A 13,001-nucleotide genomic window follows, 5' to 3' on the forward strand; every position below is an offset into this window, starting at 1 on the left:
CCCCCAACAAGTCTATCTTCCTTCCATCACAAGTTACAGGATCAAAGGCCAAAAAGAAAACAAGTAAAAAGTGCACACCCACCTCCAACTGGAAGGATGGGTCTGTTCTGGAACTTGGGGATTTGGATCTATGTCAGGATATACATGAAGAGATGTACCTGTTAATTAATTTATCATTGCATGGCGATTACTTATATATTTCAACACTGACTCAAACATTACGGAATAAACATAAGGCTGCCGTCATTATACCAGGGCTCAGTGAAGCAGCAGTGCTCAAGCCAGGCACACATGGACCCTGTCCTCACTGAGCTTCCCAGCTCACATAGACAGTGAACAACCAAAACATACATGGTCAATGGACTGTTGCAGGGTCACAGCGTAGGAGCCCCTCCTTGAGACTTAGGAAACTTCTAGGAGAAAGTGACATTTAAACTGAGACCTCAAAGAGGAACGGGAGTTAACCTGGAGGAAGTAGAGTGTTCAAGGAGACAAGAGAGATGGGTATCCACAAGGACTGGGCGATGGATGTTGTGAAGACTTAAGGATGTTGGCAGGCTTGGGACAGAAAGTGCAGAAGTCTTGGAGGATAGATGTAGGGGCCCAGAGATGGGGGAGATAGTGCACCGGAGACTTCCTGTTGCAATATAAACTTTTCAAGGACAGGATACAAATGGTATCTCCCTCATTTAATAATTGGTGACCAAGTAAGTAGATTACACATTGTAAATGCTCCATCAATATTTATTGAATATCTTCTGGGAATCTCATGGTGATGACTGAAGCCACTGTGGTCTAAAGTTCTCTTAAATACTCTACACAGTCACTCTCTAAATATGCTTAGTAGCTCTTGTTTTACTTAGGGCAGTACAGGTTTGGTGCATGTCTATTAGTTGCAGTATCTCTTCCCTATTCCATGAGTCCCCGTCACCTCCCGCTGCCGCATTTCTGACGGGTCCCCTGTAGGTATTATGTTTGCAGCCCTTGATACAGGATTGATCTTGGAGGAGGCTGAGCTAAGAACGCAATCCACAAAAGCATAAATAAATGAATATGGGAATAGCTTATTGATAGATAGTTCTAAGTCTGAGTGATATTAACACACGTAAGACATATTATGTTCTAAGCCAAGGCATATAACCTCAACTTAAAAGAGAATCATTCATTCTTAGATTCACATGAAATCTGAGTCCCTATGGCACTGATTTCTCTTGCATGGGATGGTCTGTGAGAGGCACTGACACCTTCGCTGTCAAACAGTTTATGGCTCCATGCCGTCCTTTTCTACACCTTTTGTGTATGAATTTTCCAGAGAAAAACTTGATAAGCATACTCAACAATGCAGCAATGTGCTGGGCTGTCAACAATTTTAGCTTTATATATAAAATAAATCACAATTTTCTCATACATTTTGCAACATAAGGGACATTTAGTTCATGAGAACAAATAAAATTGCAACACATAAATCATCAAATCATTCATTTCTAAAAGTCAAGGGGACTCAATTGGCAGCTAAAATAGAAACAGTGCTTTGGATATAATAGTCAAGTGTTTAAAAACAATTTACCTTTTTTTGTTGTGGTACCATTTAAAAAAATCTTTAAAGATGGTTCTGGAGAATCATAGGCTATTAGAATAAACCATAATAAAGTAATTATAGCTTGGACTTCTATCAAGGTTCTTGCCATGTAAATGTTCATTTATCTGAAATCTGCTTAAAACAAATAGATTAGATTCATTTCAGGAACAAGAATGACATGATTTTTCTGTTAACACTGATTAATGATTTCAGTTTCTAATGTTCATTAGTTGACTATCATCATTTTACCATTTGAAAAATGGTCTCCAGAATCTGTGGGTCTCATCTAGACATGAGTGTCTGCCCATTTCTTATATTCTACTGACCTCTAGAGACTACATGTGTGTGTGTATAAATCACATGCAGTATGTGATTCTGAACACATAAGACTAATACCTTGTAAACACCAAACAGATTGAGAATAAAAGGATCTCAATTATGTGAGCCCATTTCATTTTGGAAAAATATGCGTGATAACATACATTCAAACAAACCCCACTGAAAGCACGAGTAATGCTAAGCACGTTGACAAGACCTTCCCTTGTGCTCTTCAGTTGGGTGAGTGATGTACAGGACTCAGAGAACAGTGAATATCAGCCAAACTGATCCTATCTTTGGTTTGTGACCTGCATCCGCAGCGGGTGGTAAGAGAATTCAGACTCTCTAGCTTGGCTTTTTCATAAAGCCAGATTTATTTTTAGTTGGAAGCAGATCATTTTATATGAGGATCTTCTCCTGAAAATCCTAAGTGTCTGTATTTCTTTTTCAACTCTTTGCCTGACCAGGCCAAGCACATAAACTGTACAAGTATCTTGTGAGGCTCAAATGGCTTTGTAGTTCTTGCTTTTTCTCTCTTGCAATGTTTCCAATTATTCATTTGTGTTAGAAAATTCAACATTAAACTAGCTTCTAATTCCTTAAGAGTTATGCCTTGGGCTGGAGGTGTGGTTCAGCGGTAGAGCACCTGCCCAGCGTGCAAGAGGCCCCTGATTCAATCTATGCCTTGTTCACCTTGGTCTTCCTGGCATCTAGCACATAGCGCATCAGATTATATAAAATTAATAATGTCAATTGGAAAAAAAGCACAATATTTTACCAGGAATATGCTCCTACTATATCTTACCAGGCAAATACCCATTCAGTTTTTTCTCTCTTGATAAATGCACATACATATATTTTTACATGCATTATTTGTGTATAATCTCATACACATATATGTAAATGTACACATAAACACAAATGCATGTTCTTCATACAACACTTCTAACTAAATTTGCCAATGATTTTTCTGACTGTTCTTCTACATTGTAAGCTCTATAAACTATATTACTGGCTAATTTTTCATTTAAAACATGGATTGAAAACTATTAGCCATTATACTACATAATCAGCTACAGCTGGACATTTAAAAACTTCAAATAACTTTCTTTCTAATGGACTCATTTTTAATCTAGTGATAAAAGAGCATTTTTTAAAGTACTACAAAGACAATACCACTTTGTGCCCTTTAGCCTGTAGTGTCAATTATATTATACAGCGTATATTTTATCACTTACATTACATTATACATTTAGAAATAGACACATCTAGTGAATTTTAATTAGGTGCCTCGAAATACTACCAGTTGTTAACATTTACATTTGTCTAATAGGGATGATGTAAGAGAAGAGCAAACTCTTAGATCAGACAGTCTTACACATAGCCATAAGATTTTGCAGATATCCCTGTCACAAGTAAACAAATAGTGAAGAAAACCAAATTCTGATTCTGTGAATATATCTAATAGATACAGAGGTCTCCATGCCTAGAACTTTCAGTGAGTCAAATCCTAAAAATAAATAATTTATCAAGGATTGCCTGGCATGCTGCCAGTGATAGAATTGGGATCAGACAAGTGTTGGAGAAAAACTAACTGGGCTATGAGCACCAACAAACCACTTGTGTATTTAACACCAGAGGAATATGCAAATCAGAAACCTGATCTACCCCACAAGATACATTTGCTTGATCCACATGTCCTTTTAAAAGACCTATTAGGAGCAATTGCCAACTAGTTAATTAAACATGGGAGTTGCTCTGGTGAGAGAGGAAGGGAACAATGAAACCAGAACTCTGGTTATTTTTGTGTTCCTTAAACAGCTTGGTAAGATAACAGACCATCAACAGCTATGGGAAACCATTTGTAACTGGACAGATAGCTCCCTGCCCCCAAGTTGGAATTTAGCCAATCAATTTTAGCAAATAGTTTGAAAACCTAGACTCTTTACCTAATTAGACCTCCTGAATAATAATCCACAGGTTTGGATTTTTCTGCTCAAATATGCTCTTCCAGATCGTTAGTGGAGGGGCCACCGATTAGAGAAATGATTCACATCAGGTATCTGGAGTGAAGGCAGAAAGGCAGTAAGAAATCTCAATAATCCCTATGCTAGAAATTCAAACCCTGGATAAGCAGGACTCCACTCCATATGCAATTAGGATTCTGTTCAGTTAAGAGAAATTTGTAATCCATTCAGCTTCAAGCCTGTAGAGTCACATTTTTCAAAAACTTGTATTTCATCCCCCAATGGCTTAAAAAGTTCTCCTTATCAGATTGTCTCCAATTACAGAAATCCTCCCCAAGTACAAGGCTGCAGAACTATATTAAACCTGCAGGATACTGTGGAGCTGGTTGTTTTACCAAGCCTATAGCACACATGATCTCGATGAATGATGTAATACTACTGAATCGACCCGCCACAATCTGATAATCTATTTGTTCAGGTAACAAGTGTTGTCTTACTTGGGGTGGGGAGTCATCTTTGAACAGAAGGTACATAATAGTAAGGAAAGGATGGTCTGGGTGCACTTACACTAACTTTTAGAGAACCCCCCCCACTTGCCCTTACACACACACACACACACACCACACACACACACACACACACACACACACACACACCACACAAAACGATGAAGGCTACTGTGGACTTAAGTACATCTCTGGCCTGTCCAGTAATGATAGAAGAAGTAGGATAAATGCAGATCTGTGAGCAGAAAAAGGTATGATCACAACTGTCCGACCAAAGTCAAGAGTGAAAAGGCAGCTCAGGTGCAAAGCTCAACTTCAGCATGTTTATCACAATGCAGTTGAAGCAAAGCAAATAAAACCTAGTGGTAATACCATTAGGTTAAAGGACACACCTCTGGTGAATATAAGGATGTGTATGTTACAGATTTGTCGGTGCTGATTTTTCCAGGGTTTTTAGAACCCTCTGAGAATACACAGAAGCAAAACAGTCAAATAAGGCAGGCTGAAGGAAACAGGAAAAAAAAAAAAAACTCCACCTACATTCAAGGTACGAGACAATAATTTCTAAGCCTTTGGAATCTATTTTTTCCTTGCATTGTAATGCAGTCAAGTGCATGAGTGATGTCTTTTGTGTTTCATAATGTCAAGTGTGAATGTCATGGGCAGCCCCCCATCTCTGATGGTATTAAAATGGTGGGAAGATGAAAAGCTTGGAAAAGTAAATGGAACAAATTAAATTAAAGTAGTTGAAGGACAAGGAAAGTCACTCCTCTATATTTTGGTTCTGAGGTGATGGTGGTGACCCTGTCCAAGTGAACAGGCTGGTAAAACTTGCATTTGTGAGAAATAAAAAATTGTGACACTCCACTTCTTTAATCGCACTGATAATTATTTTTTTCTCCTCTTCATTGTGAAGAGTCTTAAATGCAAGGAAACATCGTATACGTTTACATATAAATTTCCATTATACATTCTGAGTCCTCTCCATGGTGGAGCTTGTCAGTCAAAGAGTTCAAGGTGAGCTAGCCGAGGTTTAGAGAAAGTAACTGACAGCACCGGAAATTCAGAAAGGCAATTAATTCCAATAAATAAAGTCTATTCCTTTTCAGAGAAATGAAAACTCTCAAAGATCATAAAAATCCAACTTGATCAATGTCAGAACAGAGATTAACATAACACTAATTGATTATGCCCAAATAGCCCAGATAGAACACCATATTTTCGGAACTACAGATCTCATCTTCAACAAATGGGGAAGATTTTCCTCAAGAAAACATGATAACAAATGCATATACACAAAATCCTTCTCTAATGAGGCCATGACATCTACAGTACAGAGAAGAAATTGCAATAATTTTATAATAGAAAGGTGCTTCTCTAGCCCTTCTCCTTCCCCTTCGTAATCTCTCTCAACCTGACTACCTACATCTAGGCTAATGCAACAGTTGATTCACTGGCCTCTAGCTCCAAGACTAAGCGTTCTCACTGTTTTCTCAACAACATTCCTAAAAGGTAGTACCACATCCTAATAGTTTCAATAGTTCCTTAAGGCTGCAATTCAATGGGAAGAAAGGTGCCCCCTACACAGGTGTTTCAGAATCTCTTAATGTAACTGCCTAGCATGGCAGTAACTCACTAGTCCAATCAATCCCACTCTCATCTGGGTCTCAACTCATCTGCAAGCTGCCAGATCACCTCTCCAGGAGCTATCAAACACACTGATTTCCAGGCCATCCATTGTTCCAGTATCAATCTTGGTTTTGGGCACTGCCTGCCACGTGTCCCTCTAATAGGCCTGACCAGGATCATTCCAGGTTTTCATCTTCCACTGCTAATTCAAAGGATCCCCTCAACCTGCAGCAACCTTTTCTTCCCTGCTCTGCTGAGGGAGGGAGGGAGGACCCTGCACATTTATTGCATTAGGCGCTCTCTTGATATCCCTTTCTTTAGAAGGCTGTCAGTGAGACAGGATAGACCTTCCTGTGCTAGTAGTACCATTGGCACATTCAACCCACGGTGCTTTGGGCATAGTCTGTTCTCCAGAGTTCCAATTTAAGGAGATCTAGAAGCCAACAGCAAATAATACAGAACTTGAATATAAATTCTGGCACCAAATTGTAAAGCTTTATTTTTTAAAGGCACACACACACACACACACACACACACACACACACAAACCAACAAACCACTGTGTCAAACACAAATAGTCAATTTGAATCAAAGAAAAATCATCATCATCATCATCATCATCATCATCACCTGAAATCTCTTTACAACTGGGTGGACTTAACAGTACTAATCATAACAGAAGTCGCTGACACTCATGCCTTCTAAACACAAGCTTTTTCCTTTTGGAAAAGGGAAGATAGAAAAAAAGAAAAGAAAGGTGTTCAATCAAAACATCCTATGGAGTATTTCACACCTCAGGAACAAAAACTGACATAGAAGTGCTTCAATGCAAAAGAAAAATCCACAGGGCACAGAGCTAGGTATGCCTAAGGTAAGGAAAACCCAAAGCTCTCCAACAGAGGTCGAACCCCTGAACTCTCTGTAAGTGATTTTGCAACGCCTAACAGTCTCCTAACATTGAAAATATATATATATATATATATATATATACACTTTCTTTCACAATTGAAATCAGTTAATTGATCATTTCCAAAAATAAATATTCCCATAGATAGAGGTCATTGGTTGCCTGAAATTGCATCAGTCTGTGTCTGGGTACTAGAATCCTGGGCTCCTTGGGGACGTCTTTGTCATTTTATCAGAGTGATTACCAGCAGAGTAGTTCCAGCGTGGGTCTCCTCAGCTTCTAGCACTTCTATTTGCTCTCTGCATTCCTATTTTCTCCATCAAGCCTTGTGGATTTTGCTTTGGCAAATCTGGCACTTAATATCCAATGTTAATTACATTTCCTATTCTGAGGAAAATCCTATTGGGCTAATTTTTCAAAATCATATAATGAAAGAACTTCAGTGAAAAACCATGTAGGTTTTCGATTGTTTTTTACGGGTAGATCTATTAAGCACTTAATATTCAGTGGGAAAACAGTCTCAGAGCAATGAAATTCTATTACTTTAGAGGTTGCATGCTTTTAATTTCTTAATATTTCATTACATGTTGGCAACTGGTGCATATTTTTTATAATGCGTTTGATCATTACTCTTCTCAGGGTATTCTATTTCAGTTCTTCCTCTGACATCATATTTGCATGTTAAAGGGTTTCAGCATTCAGGGATGAAATGTTCTGAATAGTAATGTGCAGTTAACTTGATTTTTTAAAAACGGAAAACAGCAAACAGACATTATATATAGGGACTAAGGAGAATAATCTCATAATTTTAAAATCTAACTCAAGCTCTAATAGCTTCCTATAGAACATAATAAAAGGTAATGATTCAATCTAATTCATTAATTAGCAAATTATACAAAATGCTATCAGCAGAGTTTGGGGAGAAGGATCTTTTCCTTGCCTTTTGTAAGTCTACAGCATTTCTTTTCTTTTCTTTTCTTTTCTTTTCCTGTAAAAAAAAATTATCTTTTCTTTGCTCTCCAGCAACATCTACTGGAAAAGTCAGAAAAATGCTATTTATATGAATCAGGTAGTTTGAGTGAGGATAGCTTTGATTACCATCTACCTACAAAGTACTGCTGAACCACCATCCAGTTTACAATGCAATGATTTCTGCTTACTTTAGTTCTATTTCATTCTCTAGGAGAAGGACGGTGGCTCAGTGATGCAAATTGCCACGCTGCAACTTCAAAATTTATCGCTGCCTCACCTTGAGGAAGTAATTTTCAAAAATAAAAGTAAAAAGCATATGTGACAAAGACAACATATTTCTCCTGGCCCGTCTTCTCAACACTTACCACTCACTTAAGAAATAATCATCATTATCAGCACAGAATGACAGCCCTTGATAGTTAGGTACAGCTGGAGTCAGAGAAAAGACTCATGCAAGGAAGCCATGTAGAAAAAGACTGAATTTGAGAAAAGCTACTTCAAGATTCTGCAAAGTTCCTTAAGTTTAAAGAAAAACACACACACACACACACAAAACACTACATGTGAGGTGATTCTTAAAATTCACTACACTACCACCAAAACGACCACATCAAATGTTCTATGGCAATTTCTTTTACCCTTGTCCACATCTTTCTCTGCTTTTTAAACCATGAAGAAAAATTAAGTTTCCCCGCACCTGTATTGGGGTATTCTCCAGAACTTCTTCCAGAGATTATCTCTGGATGAGGAGGTGTGCTTAGACACGGAGTCCACTTGGTCCCCACCCCTCCATATCCAGCAGTTCCCGATTCCCTCATAAAACTAGATTCACGGGCTGTGCCCACATGCCATCGGATGGTCTGGCAAACATCAGACATGCCGGAGCAAGGTATCTCAGAGCAAGTCCAGTTTGGAAATGCAACTAAAAAAAAAATCTGATTACCAAACAAATATATAAAATATCCTCTAATGCCTGCTTACTGAACTCAACAATTCCAGAGTACAGCTGTTCTTTCTAGGATCAAACCTTGGGGAGGTACCGGTCACCTTTCTGAATCTCATTCCCGAGAAGCATTCTTCTAGCAGAATTCTGTACTTTTAATATTAAGACTTTCCCACCCCTCAGTATATCATGTAAAAATGAATGGAAGCATGACAGGTAACACCCTAGGTAAGATCCTGGTTATCCTTAAATATGAAAGTTAGCCAATTATAGTTTTATTTTTTCATTCTCAAATATCAATTCATTCACGCCAGCAATAAATTTTAGCAGCAGATGCAAGGAACACAAAATCCACAAAGACTGAGGTTAAAAACAAATAGCCAAAACTTTAATAAAACAACAGCAGCAACAAAAAATCCAGTGCTAAGAGATTCGAGTGTATAACATTTTGTGTTTGTTCAGTGTTAAAATAGATGTGAGCTTTTTAAGCTTCATCCCAATGCTCTTTAAAGGAGAAATGCTATCAAATATAATCATCTACTCCCATTCACAGGGCACAAAACGGACATCTTCCTAAAAGCTATCTACAGTGGAGGGCCACATGCATTCTAGATTTAGGGTCCTCACGCAAAGTTCTGACTTCAGCCTGATAATTAGCCCCCTCCATTATGAAGCCGCTTCTAATCCACAAAGATTTAGCCAACAGCACCTCCAGAGTTAACTCCCTTTCAAACTGTCATAATTCAGTTATTCCAATTATTTACTGGATCCATTTCCAAAACATGCCTTAACCTGATGTTTAAACTTCATATTTCATTTGGGACAACACTTAATCTCCATTTATGAAACATCCACCTGACCCAGGTTAAGGAGATATAAAAGCGCCTCACCCACAAGAGCCAAGCCAAACAGACCAGAGAGCTCGACTTAAATAAACTCTACCCTTGCTTAAACCTCCGGTGAAAAATTATTATAACGCATCAGAAGTTCAGTTAGAAGAAAAATTTCAAATGCCAGCTGTCTCCCAGGGTTTAAGTCCCAGAGTTCAAAAGCAGTATCAATTGGATGATGATGATTATTATTTTTTCTTCCGTTAGCTGTTTAGAATTTAACGTAATGCAAACTGCTCTTCGGATCAAAATCATCTTTCTCATCTCTCCCCTTAAATAAAAGGGAGGAGAAATCATTCGGTAATAAACGCATTTACTATACAAATCTATTTTCAATTGAATTTGCTGCATGCTCTAATTCATCAAAATTAATACAGGTACTTTCTATGTTAAACAAAAGGAAGCCGACTGAAAAATCGGCTTCTGCTGCGGATGCCTTTCTCAATTACAAAACGGTAAAAACAGAGATTTAACTAAGCCACTCGGTCAAACCCTCCGATCGGCGCTCTTACCTGCCTCAGCTGAAGGCTTCCTTCCCTTGTTAGCAGCGGGCAGCATCTCTAGCTGGCTCCAATCCTCACCACCGGTCTCAAATTACACCGCTAAGTCCACCCCCTCGCCTCTTTCCCCCCTTTTTCTTTTCTTTCTTTCTTTTTTTTTCTTTCTCCCTTTCCTTTCTTCCTTTCCCCCCACCCCCCAGCAAGAAAAATGCTTATTGAGAGTGATTAGTTTTTTGTTGTCCCTTTTAAGTCCCTCCTGCGGGAAGGAACAGGGGAGCAATGTGACGCCACCTTTTAATCTTTTGTAAGAGTGAAAAGGCAGAAAAGGAACGCTCGATCAAACTGAGCTGCACACATGACTTAAACTCGCAGGAGACGCTGCCGCTGCCCTGACGAAAGCACCGCCAGGCTTGAGTGTAAGAACAGAGAGGAGAGGAGAGTCGATGGAATGTGACAACGTATGTGCATCAAAGGCAGAGGAGAGAGAACAATGAGCGGGGGAAAGACAGCGAGGAGAGGTGGAGAGAGAGAGGGAGAGAGGGAGAGGGAGAGATGGAGAGGGAGCGACAGAACACGGAGGAGAGATAGAACGGGTTTCAGGCAAAGGATCCTCAGAATAAAGCCACAGTGCAGTGTCTGGCAGCTTCTGTTTTTATCTCAGCGAGCTTGATACACTGCCTCTCTCATTTAGAAACACATTCGTGTATCTTCCAGGTTTGAAAACTGAGATAATCGCAGCAGTGTCTCTGGTTTTTGTCTGATTGGCATTTAACTGTGCGGTTGTACCTGTGATTTTTTTTTTTTTTTAGGATGCATTTATGTGCAATTTATTTCGCATATTTATTTATGTAGGCAAAAATGAAAGCTGCTAATTTCTACGGCAATTTGCAATGTAGTTTTACTGGCAGATGGAACTCTACTTATCATAACTGCTGACAAACTGCCACGGGTAAACAAAAGAAGAAACAAATGCTTCGTCTTGATAATTGTCTTTAAAAAAAAAAAAAAAAAAGCCCACACCAAAATATTAGTACTTGCAAAAGCGATGCTTCCTGGTTCAAGTTTAAAAGGTGTTTCTATTAGTTTTTTAGTAATAATGGCCAAATAAAAGGGAAGGCATGATGCTTGAAGGAAAAGGTGGTGGGAAAGAGGTTATTAGGAAAGTGAAAACCTAAATTCTTCCTGGGTTCCCTCCAAATGTGCCATCCGGACTTGCTTTCTCGAGTCCTGGAACAGAGTTTTTGAGTCACCATTGCCCCTGACTTTTACTGCATCTTCCTGCCTTCCTGTAGCGTTTTAAAGTAGGTTCCATTTTTTTTAAAACAAAGTCGAAAAGAAATGATTTCCCAATTCAAATCGTTTCAAATGCCGTCTCGCCAGCTTTGTTCCATTTCTGCTGCTCTCCTGCCACATGGGGGCCGGGATTACACAGTTAAATTCCCTAAGTGACCTCTTTTATAAGGATGTAAATTGCTGATTCCAAGGTCAAGCATTTGGTAGAAGTTATGGGTGACAGATGACTGTTGCTTTCCATGTTAACCTGAGCTAAACCAGTAGTGAGCCAGCAGGAAGAGGAGACAGCCGACCTTTTAAAGGACCGTTTCTTTAAAAAATTGTAACTCTAAAATGAGAAAGGAAATTCTATGTGCCCTACTTCTAACGATTATTATTTTGGAAAAACTAAAAAAAAACACCCCATTCCCAAATAATAGATTATTTTATTTCAGCCATGTTATATACATAGAACAATATATGCATAGACCTTCATAGTCTTGTATTTTGGCATTCTGGGAGAGCCACTAGATAGGGAATGAGAGCTGGGCCACCCTCTCTCTACCCTGATTGCAACATTGTATCCCAAGAGGGAGTGCTTAATCCTGTTAAACTCCAAGTGCCACCCTTTCCATGGTTTGTCAATAGGTGGATATCTTTTGTGCTTGGGCCCTAAGGAAGAAGTTCACGAGCCCCGATATGCTCTGGATGAAGCTTTGCTTATCATGAAGGCCACTCAGAGAATAGAGAACACTCCAGGGTTGAACAGAAGGCAGCTGGGCAGGGAACAGAGAATACTCAGATGCAGAGTAGAAGGGAAGTTGCAAGAAAGAGCTGGGAGACACAGTGCCTGGTCAATGTGGAACTCTCTACAAAACGTTTCACAGAGTATATTGGAAATAGCTTCCTTTAAGACATTATTGATACAGGCTCTGTAGTTAAAATTAACTTTATACAAGGGAATAAGTGGCCTGAAGAATTTTCTGGCAATAAAAATAAAGACCCAGTTATGAGGATGCTACCATTTCAGTACTATAAAAGCAGAGGAGGGGGCCTGGGGCTTATCGAACTGGATCAGTGAAACATCCTCAATGAGAAATAAAAAGGAAATCAAGACCAGACCAAAAGAAAGATATTTTTAAAGCTATAAATGGCCATCAGTGTTGTTGCTTATTTTTATCACTTTCTCAGTGAGAAGGAGGTACCTTGAATGGACATCATTTGTAGTTTGACACCTATAATTTATTCTCAAGATATCTTGAACTGGGGGGGAGGTATTTTTCTGGGTGCCAACGGGTGGCCCAAACCATGTGAATATTTCTTACTGGAATGTGACTTTAGCACCCTTCCTTTCTCTGCAGGACAGCTTTATATTCATATGCTTCTGCTGTGGAATACAGCACAGTAGCTACATTCCTGGTCTCTGGAACCAGGCAAGATGGGACTGAATCCCAGCTTCACCAACTGCTTGCAAGGTGACCTTGACATAGTTCTTTTACCTCTCTGTGGCTGTTTCCT

At 39.1% G+C, this 13,001-nt stretch overlaps 1 protein-coding gene across 1 annotated transcript in view; it reads right to left on the reverse strand.

The window, feature by feature from the left end:
• Positions 1-10,338, reverse strand: part of TENM2 (teneurin transmembrane protein 2) — a 625,713-nt gene extending 615,375 nt beyond the window's left edge. The window contains exon 1 of the mRNA XM_081292628.1: positions 10,224-10,338. Coding sequence (XP_081148754.1) covers positions 10,224-10,269 — 46 coding nt within the window. The 5' untranslated portion in view covers positions 10,270-10,338. The remainder of the gene's footprint in view (positions 1-10,223) is intronic.
• Between the last annotated feature and the right edge of the window lie 2,663 nt (positions 10,339-13,001).

This window comes from Spermophilus citellus (assembly GCF_964194105.1).
Source record: "Spermophilus citellus genome assembly, chromosome: 1".
Taxonomy (NCBI): Eukaryota; Metazoa; Chordata; class Mammalia; order Rodentia; family Sciuridae; genus Spermophilus; species Spermophilus citellus.